The sequence below is a fragment of the Oncorhynchus mykiss genome, chromosome 4 (assembly GCF_057628025.1).
Source record: "Oncorhynchus mykiss isolate SJ-2025 chromosome 4, ASM5762802v1, whole genome shotgun sequence".
In the NCBI taxonomy this organism is placed as follows: Eukaryota; Metazoa; Chordata; class Actinopteri; order Salmoniformes; family Salmonidae; genus Oncorhynchus; species Oncorhynchus mykiss.
Genome location: NC_143025.1, coordinates 67,158,297 through 67,173,075, shown reverse-complemented (window position 1 = coordinate 67,173,075; position 14,779 = coordinate 67,158,297). Strand labels below are relative to the sequence as shown.

At 41.0% G+C, this 14,779-nt stretch overlaps 1 protein-coding gene across 1 annotated transcript; it reads right to left on the bottom strand.

The window, feature by feature from the left end:
- Positions 1-1,795: 1,795 nt before the first annotated feature.
- On the bottom strand, positions 1,796-13,826 carry plg (plasminogen). Its single transcript, NM_001124391.1, is given in 19 exon segments — positions 1,796-2,175; positions 2,311-2,456; positions 2,619-2,725; positions 2,821-2,961; positions 3,179-3,253; positions 3,382-3,496; positions 3,638-3,731; positions 3,958-4,106; positions 4,213-4,433; positions 8,305-8,464; positions 8,645-8,769; positions 8,911-9,073; positions 10,299-10,417; positions 10,800-10,920; positions 11,356-11,495; positions 11,628-11,742; positions 12,191-12,297; positions 12,390-12,525; positions 13,703-13,826. Coding segments are annotated over 19 exon segments (2,445 nt in total). The 5' UTR covers positions 13,749-13,826; the 3' UTR covers positions 1,796-2,010.
- Positions 13,827-14,779: the final 953 nt, after the last annotated feature.

Here is a 14,779-nt window from a genome sequence, read left to right as displayed (position 1 = left end):
TCTGTCCATTATTATAGAATAAGGGTCTTACAAATCCTCATGAATTGACAGAGTGTTTAATTTTAATTGGGTGTTAAAACATAGAGCAATTTAATTCCTGTAACTATTATCTATCTTGATTGCCAAGTCGCATTCACCCCTACCCTCCTATACATACTGTATTACCTCAACTACCTCTCACATTGACTCGGTACTGGTACTCCTTGTATATAGCCTCGTTGTGTTTATTGTGTAACAATTTCCTTTTTATTTGACAAATATTTGTCTTACTTTTTAACTCTGCATTGTTGGGAATGGGCTCGTAAGCATTTTACTGTAAAGTCTACACCTGTGGTATTCAGCGATTGTGACCAATAAAATTAGATTTGATTTAATACAGTACCCCATCTTATTTAATGTGCAGAGTGCATACGGTACATAATGTCTCTCTCTAACAGGTTACTTCAGGGTCATGGGTCAAGACAGTTCTGTCCCGCATAGGCCGGTTGAGCATCACCATGGCTTTTGATATGGTGATGTTTGTGAACAGTGAATTATACCACACTGTTGTCAGGTAAGTGTAACCAGGGGGACATACAAAACGAAGAGGTAGCATTTCAAAATGGAGAACTAATAACTAAGAGAGGACAAAATGTATGGAAATTGCTTGGAAATACGACAATTGTTTCTTTCTTCAGGAACCTCGTTGTGTCAGTGTGCTCCACTCTGTGTGGCATCGTGGCCCCGTTCCTGCTCTACAGACTGGCTGCCATCTGGCTGGAGCTGCCACTCATCATCTTCGGTACCTGATTAAAACACTAATTAACCTGTTATAAGATGCTTATACACCTGAGTCCATTGCTGGGTAAAACTCAATGTGTTCATATATTGTGTTGTACATACCACATAGGGGCAATAGCGTTCGTAGCTGGAGGCCAGAGGTGTTCCACTTCCTGAGACAATTGATGACATTGAGTTCCCAAACAGGTGAGATTACTTCAACATTGTTCAAACTAAACTAAGTTGTATTTTAGAAAGTTATATGGGGAATATGAATGAATTTACATATTCCATTGGTGATCAGAAACAAAGAAAACCACCTGAAGAGTCAACAGCTGACAAATCTCTTGCCCACTAACATGGCAACCAACACAGAATCCACAATCCTCTGATTGGTCTTCCTCCTATACCATATTTATGAATCTATGTAGCTTAGCCTACATCCTACAATATGTTTGTTGCATTTGTTGTTTCCAAAAACATGATGTGAATCCTATTTTGTTGTTGTTGCGATTTTGGTATTTAAATATATGTTTCACTATACATCCCGGGTGTCACTTCCTGTTCCTTTGTTTTGTCTTTTGTTTTAGTATGGTCAGGGCGTGAGTTGGGTGGGTTGTCTATGTTAGTTTGTCTATGATTTGCTATTTCTGTGTTTGGCCTGGTATGGTTCTCAATCAGAGGCAGCTGTCAATCGTTGTCCCTGATTGAGAACCATATTTTGGTAGCCTGTTTACCATTGTGTTTTGTGGGTGGTTATTTTCAGTGTGGTGTTGTGTTGCACCTTACAGGACTGTTCGTTGGTCCTCCTCTCTATCTCCAGACGACAAGAGTTACACCCGGCCATCTCCTCATTAAAGTAAGTGTTTTGAGAGAAAATGTTCTCATTCTTAAATTGCAACTGTCTCAAGTTATCCCAAATGTTAATATAACCCCAGTTGTGTTAATGTTATACTTTTATTTTTGACTGACCTGACAGAACTTAATAAAGAGGTTTCCCATTCAAGTTCCCAATTGCACACAATCTGCTACACAATGTCAGTTGTTTAATTTTATTTTTTTAACATTCCTTCCAGGCTAGAACATAATTGCATTGCTAAACAATTGAATTATTTAGTTTTCTTAACAAAAATAATGAACCTTGCAATTTCTGACACTTACCACAAGTATTTAATTTGTACTTTCAATTCTTAACAAAGCTAGATTTGTGGTTCAAATGACACATTTCTCCAGATTATGGAGAGTAGGGAGTTAAGAATGAATCTTCATCTGACTGTTAATCCAATCCGTAAACTTTGATACTCTGGCGTACACTCCTGGCTTCAAGGCGTTGGCACAGCCCAGACCCCAGGATGTCACTCCCTGGAGGACAAAGCTGTTCTGGGCATGACACACCAGAGGGCCACCACTGTCACCCTGGAAGAGGTCAAAAACATCATCATCACTCTAAAACAGTTATGTTTAAAATCACTGTGGAAACTGCAGTTTACAACCAACCACACAGTCCTCACTGATATTGAATGACTACTAGTTGTTGCTGAGCATGTATACCTGACAGCTGTCTGTTCCCCCTTCAATGTTCCCAGCACACATCTCATGGTCCTTGACTCTGTTGTTCAGGTAGGCAGGACGATTACACACTTTATTTTCTATAACAGGGAAGCCCGTCTCCTTGAGGAGCCCATCTCCACCAGTTCCTACCAACACAAAGATCAATGTTTCATGTCAGAAAATATAGAAAATAATTGCTACATTTGCAACAACAAAAGTAATGGAGTCCTGAACAGAAGAATTACTTAATTCTGTCTAATGTTATGAGAGAAATCACAAGGGTAAAAAAACATGCATAACTCTTGAACCTTGTGTCTCTCCCCATCCTGTCACATAGCACTCTGTTCCAGGTGGTACCACGTAATCCTTCTCGGGTAAGCATGCTGGTAAAACCTTGTCATTTATGAGTGCAGGGCTGCAACCAATCACACAAGTGTTTTTACAGCCTCTGACTTCCAAACAGCAAGACAAATGTGACACATTTTATTTAGTTTTTCTGGCCTCACTCACGTTTCTAGCTTCAGCAGTGCAATGTCTGTCCTGTCAGGTCCCAGGATCAGTTTCTCCAGGTTACGCTCCTGCTTGGTCACTTCATTTGCTCTCTCTGTTTGGGTTCCCATGAACACCTTGTAGGCAGATGGCCTCTTTGATCTGGTATGCACAAACATAGAAAGACAAACTTTTATTTAATCCATAATTAGGGCCTTACAGTAAACATTACTAAAAAGTAATGCTCTTCCTCTGTTGTGTAAGAGGCTATCACTCAGCCACTACTACACAGTATATGTACAGCTGCTCTTCTTGTTGGTATACATTTATTGAGTAATAAACCTCAAAACAACTGAGTTAATGCGGACTGCTCTCTCACCTCTCCAGGCAGTGGGCAGCAGTGAGGACCCATTGAGGGGCGATCAGAGTTCCCCCACAGAAATGAACACCAGTGCTTTAGGAGGACAGACAGAAGAGTGAAGAAGTTAGTTATCCAAGAGATATATTGTTTTATCTGTCTGGATGGAAATATCAATACATTAATACAATTTGTGAAAGGGAATGGGATGCTATCCTCCATACTTGGTCCTCAGGCTGATCTGCCAGGGCCATGAGTGGGGTTTGGACACACAGCCTCCAACGATGCGACCAAAACACCTCTTGGGTTTTGTAACCGGCTGCCCACATTTCAAGCCAGCTGAAGAGCAAAAATACAGTCTTATTTGTGCATTCTACCATGTACACAGTAACTAAATTTATCTGGATGTAACATGTTTGTTTCAGCACAGCCATATGTATAATGATTAACAGAAACTGTATCTCAATGTAGGCCACATACCGCAATCTGGGATTTGGCAGTAGTCCCATTTTTTGCTTCTGTCTGTGGTGTAGCACCATGGTCCATTCACGTCATTGTCAGGGTTTCTGCAATTCTAACAGTGAAAAAAGACGCTAAATTAATTGAAGTACATCTTCCCAAATGTCACCTCTATCATATGCAGTACTTCCACAGTATTGTTTGACATTATTTAAAGGCCCAATGCAGCTCAATATCAAATAACTTCTGGGTAACAATTAAGTAGCTTACTGTGATTGTTTTCAATTAAAATGTTCAAAAAGAGCCTTTAAATACAGTACATCTAAATTCCATGGACTTACGTTGGACTCCAGGCCTTTGTCAGGGTGGGATTCAGGGTTGAAACTGGCATGCTGATGGGGGCTTTGGGAGCTCCACCTCTGACATGTGACACCCAACATAGTCATAGAAGTAGGACCCCTGTATGTCCCCCCATTGCCCACCTTGCAATCTGAACGTCAACAGAAAACGATATCAGTATATAATATAATCAATTGCTCCCCTGAACATTGACAATGTAGATTGAATGAACGGATTAAAGGATTAAAAAGGATGACCAGCTGAGGGTGTCTGATCGGGTGTTGGTTTGGGCTGATCAGGTTTGTCAGGCTTGTCAGGTTTGTCAGGCTTGTCAGGTTTGTCAGGCTTAGAAGTAGGCTTGGGAGGCGTTGGGCATTTCTCCACAGCGCAGAACTCCCAGCGAACAGAGGGGTCAGTGGTGTAGCACCATGGAGCACGGTCTCCATCAGGGTTCCTACACAGGTTTCTTCTCAAATCGCTGTGAAACATAGGTAAAAGACATGTCATCTAATGTCCTCAGACATTGAATAATGACACATTACCTTGTTTGGCTTAAAATTGGGGTTGGGAATTGCCAGGGATCTCACGATACGATATTATCATCATACTTACACTACCGGTCTAACGTTTTAGAACACCTGTTCATTCAAGGATTTTTCTTTAATTTGACTATTTTCTACATTGTAGAATAATAGTGAAGACATCAAAACTATGAAATAACACATATGTAATCATGTAGTAACTAAAAAAAGTGTTAAAAAAAATCCAAATATATTTGAGATTCTTGAAATAGCCACCCTTTACCTTGATGGCAGCTTTGCACACTCTTGGCATTCTCTCAACCAGCTTCATGTCACCTGGAATGCATTTCTATTAGCAGGTGTGCCTTGTTAAAAGTTCATTTGTGGAATTTCTTTCCTTAATGTGTTTGGTCTTTTACCAAATAGAGCTATCTTCTGTATAACAACCCTACCTTGTCACAACACAAGGTAGGGATGGTATACAGAAGATAGCCCTATTTGGTAAAAGACCAAGTCCATATTATGGCAAGAACAGCTCAAATAAGCAAAGAGAAACGATAGTCCATCATTACTTTAAGACATGAAGGTTAGTCAATGTGGACCATTTCAAGAAACTGAAAGTTTCTTCAAGCGCAGTCGCAAAAACCATCAAGCGCTATGATGAAACTGGCTCTCATGAGGACCGCCACAGGAATGGAAGACCTAGAGTTACCTCTGCTGCAGAGGGTAAGTTCGTTAGAGTTACCAGCCCAGTTAAATGCTTCACAGAGTTCAAGTAACATACACATCTCAATAACACCTGTTCAGAAGAGGAGACTGTGTGAATCAGGCCTTTATGGTCAAATTGCTGGACACCAATAAGAAGAAGAGACTTGCTTGGGCCAAGAAACACGAGCAATGGACATTAGACCGGTGGAAATTTGTCCTTTGGTCTAGAGTCCAAATTGAAGATTTTTGGTTCCAACCGCCGTGTCCTTGTGAGACGCTGTGTGGGTGAACGGATGATCTCCGCATGTCTATTTCCCACTGTAAAGCATGGAGGAGGAGGTGTTATGGTGTGTGGGTGCTTTAATGGTAACACTGCCTGTGATTTATTTAAAATCACAAGCAGTGTTATCCGCAGTGTTAACTACTTTATTTAGAACCACAGGCACACTTAACCAGCATGGCTACCACAGCATTCTGCAGGGATATGCCATCCCATCTGGTTTGGGCTTAGTGGGACTATCATTTGTTTTTCAACAAGAAAATGATCCAACACACCTCCAGGCTGTGTAAGGGCTATTTTACCAAGAAGGAAAGTGATGGAGTGCTGCATCAGATGACCTGGCCTCCACAATCCCCCAAACTCAATCCAATTGACATGGTTTGGGATGAGTCAGACCACAGAGTGAAGGAAAAGCATCCAACAAGTTCTCACGATATGTGGGAACTCCTTCAAGACTGTAGGAAAAGCATTCCAGATGAAGCTGGTTAAGAGAATGCCAAGAGTGTTCAAATCAGTCATCAAGGCAAAGGGTGGCTATTTGAAGAAACTCAAATCTCAAATATATTTTGTTTAACACTTTTTTGGTTACTACATGATTCCATATGTGTTATTTCATAGTTTTGATGTCTTCACTATTATTCCACAATGCAGAAAAGAGTAAAAATAAAGAAAAACCCTTGAATGAGTAGGTGTTCTAAAACTTTTGACCGGTAGTGTAGGTGCCAATACAATATGTAATACGATTCTTGCGATTCTCACGATTCTGTATGTACTGCGATTCAATACTGCAATTCTATTGCGATTCGATGTTCCAAACATATTGCTCACCATGTCTGCTGCAGAGGGACAAGAGAGAGCCATTACAAAATGATCAGTCATGGTAATAAAAGTGCTGAAAACATGTTGGCTCACCAGTTAAAAAGAAGATCAATCTAGAGAAGGAGAAATACCTGAGGTTTTGAGCAGGTACAGCCAACTACCACTAGTTAAGTTAATGGGATACTTTAGGATTTTGGCAATGAGGTCCTTTATCTTCTTCCCCGAAGTCAGATGAACGCTTTTATGTATCTGCTTGCAGTTGCCCCCCAAAATATGCAGTTGAAGTCGGAAGTTTACATACATTTAGGTTGGAGTCATTAAAACTTGTTTTTCAACCACTCCACAAATTTCTTGTTAACAAACTATAGTTTTCGCAAGTCGGTTAGGACATCTACTTTGTGCATGACACAAGTACATTTTCCAACAATTTCACTTATAATTCACTATATCACAATTCCAATGGGTCAGAAGTTAACATACACTAAGAAGACAGTGCCTTTAAACAGCTTGGAAAATTCTAGAAAATTATGTCATGGCTTTAGAAGCTTCTGATAGGCTAATTGACATCATTTGAGTCAATTGGAGGTGTACCTGTGGATTTATTTCAAGGCCTACCTTCAAACTCAGTGCTTCTTTGCTTGACATCAGCCTCAGAAAAAAAATTGTAGACCTCCACAAGTCTGGTTCATCCTTGGGAGCAATTTCCAAACGCCTGAAGGTACCACGTTCAACTGTACAAACAATAGTACGCAAGTATAAACACCATGGGACCACGCAGCCGTCATACCGCTCAGGATGGAGGCACGTTCTGTCTTCTAGAGATGAGTGTAATTTGGGCGAAAAGTGCAAATCAATTCCAGAACAACAGCAATGGACCTTGTGAAGATGCTGGAGGAAACAGGTACACAAGTATCTATATCCACAGCAATATACTGTATATAGTCCTATGTCGACATAACCTGAAAGGCCGCTCAGCAAGGAAGAAGCCACTGCTCCAAAACCACAATAAAAATCTGCACATCGGGACAAAGATCATACTTTTTGGAGAAATGTCCTCTGGTCTGATAAAACAAAAATAGAACTGTTTGGCCATAATGACCTTCGTTATGTTTGGAGTAAAAAGGGGGAGGCTTGCAAGCCAAAGAACACCATCCCAACCGTGAAGCTCAAGGGTGGCAGCATCTTGTTGTGGGGGTGCTTTGCTGCAGGAGGGACTGGTGCACTGCACAAAATCGATGGCATCATGAGGATAGAAAATTATGTGGATATATATTGAAGCAACATCTCAAGACATCAGTCAGGAACTTAAAGCTTGGTCGCAAATGGGTCTTCCAAATAGACCATGACCCCAAGCATACTTCCAAAGTTATGGCTTAAGGATAGCAAAGTCAAGGTATTGGAGTGGCCATCACAAAGCCCTGACCTCAACTCTACAGAAAATTTGTGGACAGAGCTGAAAAAGTGTGTGCGAGCAAGGAGGCCTACAAACCTGACTCAGTTACACCAGCTCTGTCAGGAGGAATGGGCCAAAATTGACCCAACTTATTGTGGGAAGCTTGTGGAAGGCTACCTGAAACGTTTGACCCAAGTTAAACAATTTAAAGGCAATGCTACCAAATACTAATTGAGTGTATGTAAACTTCTGACCCACTGGGAATGTGATGAAAGAAATCAAATCTGAAATAAATCATTCTCTACTATTATTCTGACATTTCACATTCTTAAAATAAATTGATGATCCTAAGACAGGGAACTTTTAACAGGATTAAATGTCAGGAATTGTGAAAAACTGAGTTTAAATGTATTTGGCTAAGGTGTATGTAAACTTCCGACTTCAACTGTATGCACTGTGTATATATATATAAAACACACTTGATACTTGGCGTCATAGAATCAATTTCATTGATCCCCCCCCCCCCCCTCCCCCCATTTCTACTTTAAATGACCAGATAGTAGAATACAGAAATAAAGTTACAGATGATCTAGATAGAGATTATATTTGACCATGCTCTAGGCCTCACGCTTTAGGGAAGTCCTGAGGTGTCTTCTTGTGACTGTGAGGTGTCATCGAGCTCCAGGACTGGCATTTCTTCCCACTGATGGTCTCTGTCACCATGCCACGATATTCACTCCCGCTGCCCACATAACAGTCTTCCTCAGCTGGAGTGGGAGCTGCGTCATCTGAACATCAAAAATAATATGAACCCTGTTAACCAAATATTAATTTTGGTGAAAAATGTAGGATGTATGGATTGATAGTGGATGATATGAGTTTCATTATGTAGTTAGTGTATAGCAATTTTAGCACCCTATATAAATCCAATGCATTATCATCATCATCACACGACAGTGTAAAGTGACCTGGTCCAGGAACGTCTCCACAGCTAGGCACCTTGCAGTACTCCCAACGTGTCTCTGGGTCTGTAGTGTAGCACCAGGGCATCCTCTCATTGTCTGGGTTCCTGCAGTAGTTCAGGTCCAGGCCTCTGACAGGAACACAAACAACCACTCATATTGGTTAAGTCACAGTCAGTCTGCATCTTCAAGACATTAAAACACTGACAAATGCAATGCTCTGCTCTTGTTTAAGTAAAAACAAGTTGCCCAATCCTGTGGGTTGATCTTACTTGCATGGGTAGTTGTCTGGAGTTCTGTTGTGCTTTTGGGGCGTCTGAGCTGCCCAGACCTGACAGGCTTTCCCAGACGTTGTCACGGCAACAGTTCCCCTGTAGGCACCGCCGTCGCCTGTGCTACAGGTGAGCTCCTCCACCACTGTGGGAGGCTCAGAAGCTAGGGGAGAGGAAGAGAGAAGGGAGAGAGAAGGGAGAGTGAGTAAACACGTTTGAATTATTTTTATGTGAAAGAGCAGGGGTCATGGGGAGGGTCCTGCTTTTTGCTCCATAAATGAGGCACTGTGCTTTTACTGGTATTTCCAGCATTATCCTGCAAGTGTTGCTGCAGGTAGATAATCCTAGGAAATATTCTGTAATTGACACAAGTTGTCTTCAAACAATCAATCAATGTCTGGTTGTGATCGTGTGTTTGGGCGAGGTATCACCTGAGCCAGGAAAAACATAGCTTTGCGAATCTTGATCGCACAAAATCTTGATCGCACAAAACCTATTATCGTTCTACACCTCACTTTGCTCAAGCTGATCTTCTCCAACAGACTCGAAAGTTGTAGCTACAAATTGGTCAATTAGGGGGAGTTAAAGGGGAGAGTCAATGAAACCAAACATGAAAGTGCAGTCTATATAAAAGTACAGTAAATGGAAAGACCAGAATATAGTGTGTAAAAATTCTGCTGGGACATTTGCTGCATATGACAATAATATACACTGAGTATAACAAACATTAGGAACACCTTCCTAATATTGAGTCAGGGCATGGACTCTACAAGGTGTCAAAAGTATTCCACATGGATGTTGGCCCATGTTGACTCCAATACTTCCCACAGTTGTGTCAAGTTGGCTGGATGTCCTTTGGGTGGTGGAACATTCTTGATACACACGGGAAACTGTTGAGCATGAAAAACACAGCTAATACCCTGTTCAAAGACCCTCTGAATGGCACATATACACAATTCATGTCTCAAAAAGTCTACTTTACGACAAACGAAAATGTGCAAAAGACCGTGTTTGAAATCAAGAAATAGAAAAGCCTCTCGATAATAACGGAGAAATTCACTGACACAAACAACCAATATGTGAACAAGTATGGTCAAAATGAAATAGTGAATTTTGCTTAAAAATATTTTGGACTAATCGGATAATTAAGTTAAATGATTATGGTACACATACAACAATTGATTTACACGTGGTGTGAGAAGGTGCTATATTGGCCTCTTGTGGTGAGACGATGACAATGCGGAGTAGAAAAACAACTTGACCAAAAGGTAGATGGGAGACCAATGAGGGAAAAGACTAAAATACATTAATTGGATGGCAGTCACTAGTAGGGTCATGGTGGGCAGAGGGGACAGGGGAGAGATAGAAAAGATAGGGTGAAAGCTCACTGCAGCGAGGGATGGAGCAGAAGTCCCAGCGTTTGGAGGGGCTGGTGGTGAAGCACCAGGGTTTGGGGTCCCCATCTGGGTTCCTACAGTAGTCCTCCTCCAGGTACTTCTCAGGAAGACTAGAGAGACAGGGAAAGGGACACAGGAAGAGGTCAAGAGGGGCAGATGAAGGAGCACATGGGTAAACATAAACTGTAGGTAGTCTAGTGGTTAGAGCGTTGGGCCAGTAACTGAAATGTTGCTGGATCGAATCCTCAAGTTGACCAGGTAAAAAATCTGTCATTCTGCATCTGAGCAAGGCAGTTAACCCACTGTTCCCCAGGTGCCGAAGACTGGATGTCAATTATGGCAGCCCACCTGTACCTCTCTGATTCAGAGGGGTTGAGTTAAATGCAGAAGACACATTTCAGTGGAAGGCATTCAGTAGTACAACTGACTAGGTATCCCCCTTTTCCTATTTATCCAATATTACATAGAGAGAGAGACAGTAAAGTCTCTTACGCGCTGGGACTGTAGCCGTGGTTGTGAGGTTTCTGGGCGTCCCAGCGCTGGCAGGTGTAACCATTCTCAGTGGTAGAGATCTTTCCCCTGTAGTCCTCACCACTGCAGTGCATACATTCCTCTGTGGGACAAACAACAGCACTTTAGAAGTAAAACACTTCCAAATTACACCTACTGTATTAACAAAGTGATGTTATGATGAAGAAAAGTGACTAAGAAAGCGAGTCAACTATTTGTTTAAAGATGTATACACTGAATTGTCTCTATAGCAGAGCCCTTTTTGTGTCTTGGTAGGACTCTTTTGGGTTCCATGTATAACCCTCTGTGGAAAGGGTTCTACATGGAACCTAAAAGGGATCCACCTGGAACCAAAAAAAAGGGGTTATTCAAAGGGTTCTCCTATGGGGACAGCCAAAGAACCCTTTTAGGTTCTAGATAGCACTTTTGTTTCTAAGAGTGTAATCTGCTTTTGGGATTTTAACTTTTTATACCAACATGACATCAGCTATTTGATCATCTTATTGGCAGTGGGGAAATAACAAGATATTAAGGGTACCGCTGCAGTCCTGGACGTTGCAGGTCTCCCACCTGGTCTCAGGGTCTCTGGTGTAGCACCAAGGTCCTTTGCTGTCGCCATCTGGGTTTCTACAGAAGTCGGACTCCAGGTCGGCATTGGGGTGTGTTGAAGGGGTCATGCTGTGGGAATGATTCTGTGAATTTACTTCTGCTGCAAAGAAATCTAACCACACAAGTTGCTTGTAGTCAATAATATGTAAATAAAATACTTTATAGGAATACGAGAAATATTGTAGGTGTGTGTGAGCATACTTGGGGTTATGGGGGTATTTTGATGCCCATCTCTGGCATTTCTTCCCTGATTTTGTTTTGGACTTCGTTCCTCTGTAGTCCATACCGATTCCATTCACACACTCCATCAAGTACACTATAAAGACATAGAATAGCATGTCTCACAGTAGTAGGTGGGTGGATTGGTTAATAATCTTTGAGATTTAATTAGGCAAGTTCAGCAATGTACTAAACACCCCTCTTGGGTAATCAAAAAGCATCATCAGGCCTTTACTATCTGAGACGTTGTCATATATGGTCAGTATGTATTTGATATACCGTATGTACCTCCCACTGAAGGACTGATTGGACTGGGTTGTTTAGATAATCTGCATCACCTCTTCTGTTTGCTTACAGACACAGTCCAAACCTCTTACTGGACTCTCCGCAGAGGTTAGCTAAATATTAACCGAAAATAATGTGGACTAATACAATCACATGAAACTCACAGTCCTACATTTAGATCATTATGCATTCATGATGATAGGAAGCCCTTTCAGGCCTAGCTACTTAACGAGAGAATCTGAAAGGCTTTTAGGACTTGCCTTTCTTTTCGTAGAGAGCTGTGCTGGTTCTTCTCAGAACCTGCTCTGTTTTGGTGTTTGCAGGTATTGTCATACATTCTTGATCCTTTTCAATGTATATAAAGGACCTGCCAAGAAACATTCAGAATGAAATCTGACTATGTAACTCATGTGTAAATCATTATCGCTGTTCATGTAATGGCCATAAGCCTTAAGTTACCTGCAAGTGAAAGCTGTTTCAGCATTACACTTGATGGCACATTCTAGGACCGTGCCTACTGAGTACTCCCTCTTCAATATAGACATAATCCGGGCGCCCTCTGTTTTTGCATATTCATCCAGGATACCCGCACTGACTGAATAGACAAACAGATAAGAAATAATTAGTAAGACTGAATTTGCTTACAATTGCTCTGTGATGCAAAGCTAAAACTCAATGGTTTCAGGGCTAAACTGCTGTTAAAGACCACTATAGGATAGAGGTTGCAACATGAAGGTATATTGACAGATTGTGGAGTGGACATACACCACAGACAAAAAAAAACAAGTTATTTCAAAACCATTTACAACTAAGAGAAATACATAGAAATGTTTGTGTAATGAACAGTGTTTTAACACAACATTGTTCCTTTTACTCTTAAATACAGTGCAAAACGTATTGTATTTACTCATTCTTCCACAGTAGCCTACTTATTATACAGCAGTAAATCTAGCACAATAAGGCACGAGGGGTATATGGCCAATATGCCACAGCTAAGGGCTGTTCTTATGCACGACGCATCGCGGAGTGCCTGGACACAGCCCTTAGCCGTGGTATATTTGCCATAACCCACAAACCCCAGAGGTGCCTTACTGCTATTATGAACTGGTTACCAACGTAATTAGAGCAGTAAAAATAAATGTTTTATCATACCCGTGGTATACGTCTGATATACCACGGCTGTCAGCCAATCAGCATTCAGGGGTCGAACCACCTAGTTTATGAATAGTAATTAAACTGGTTGTGGTAGAATATGGACACATAGGATATACAGTATAAATGATGAGGGTGGCAGGTAGCCTAGCGTTCAAGAGGGTTGGACCAGTAACTGAAAAGCTGCTGGTTCGAATCCCTGAGCGGACGAGGTGAAAACTCTGTCGATGGGCACTTGAGCAAGGCACTTAACCTTAATTGCTCCTGTAAATCGCCCCGTATAGCCAATCAGTATTCAGGACTCGAACCTCCCAGTTTATAAAGGCTACTAATGAGTTACAATACTCTGTACAGTAGGCCTATCTGCAAGATTAATTACACAGTAAGAAGAAGAATACAGTTTTAAAGTTTGACAGAAGATAATCTTACCAAATTATTAGATTAAAGAACTAAGCACACCTAAAGTAAATTCATAAACACAGGAACCTAGCACAAAACTTCAGTGTACAGATAGGACTCATTTGTGAATAAATGCTCAATTTGCAAGTATAAACACTGTGTGGGAGTCCTTCAGTTCACTTCAACTTAAAATGTGTAAAATGATGCCAGCTGTGTCTTACCTGCAGAGAAAAGGAAGCCTAGCAACACTGCTTTGTACAGGTCCATGATGCAGCACTGTCAAGCAGTGCGTACAAACTCACCAGTGGGATACGTTTTGTGTCGTTTAAACCATGTCAGTGAGACAAATAGATAGATTTCAGTCATCAGTCAATCATTGGCCTAACAAGGACATGGAGCAGAGGTCAGGCTCTGTTTGTCAATTGGCGTTTATTCCATTCACATACATAGTACTGTCATGATGTACAGTAGGCTACAGCTCCTTTCAGCCTAACTGATTGTGAAATCTTTCATCCATAACTCATTGTTATACTGTATGAGGGATTTGTATTCTAATCAATAATGTTGTGTCACTCTGTATGTACAGCCACACCTCAAAACCCCTATTAGAAATCAAAGACAGAGGTAGTGACATGTTTTAGTGCAAAAATCAATAGGTTAATGCAATAAATTAAAGTAGATTTAAATGTTTCAGATGTTTTGTTTCAGAGCATTTCATTTTGATAACAAATTATCTGTGTACACTAGTTTTGTCTAAAATCGATATTGGTGGTTAATTATCAGCTAATAGAGACCAATGTCCTCTTTTACAAACAGAACTTTACCAAACAACCTACTTATGTAATTGAGTAATTCACTGAATCGCCTCATTTCAGGTACTTGATATTCTTTTTGCAATAATTACTGAAACGGCTTCCCTCATTCATTCATTTTGCCTCAGATATGAAAGACAGGGAAGGTGAACCGAGAGGGGTAATTATAGGTATATAATGATACCATACTATTAGTTGTAGGAATTGTATTTCACATTCGGCCTATTCTCCCTCTCTCTCTCTGGCAAACCTGTTCTTCCTCGATGAGGCTTCATTTTGGGTACACGTCACCTCGGCGGGAAGTGGGAATGACATTACATGGCTGGATGACAGATAGATACATCAATATTTTTTACTGCATCTGCATGTTAAAAAAAAACTATTGTTGTTGGCCAATAGCCAATGTCAGATAGCCTACCTTATTTGGCCATCTTAGAAGAATTCATATCAGAAAAAAACTTCTGAAACTTTTACCGCCGAAAGTGC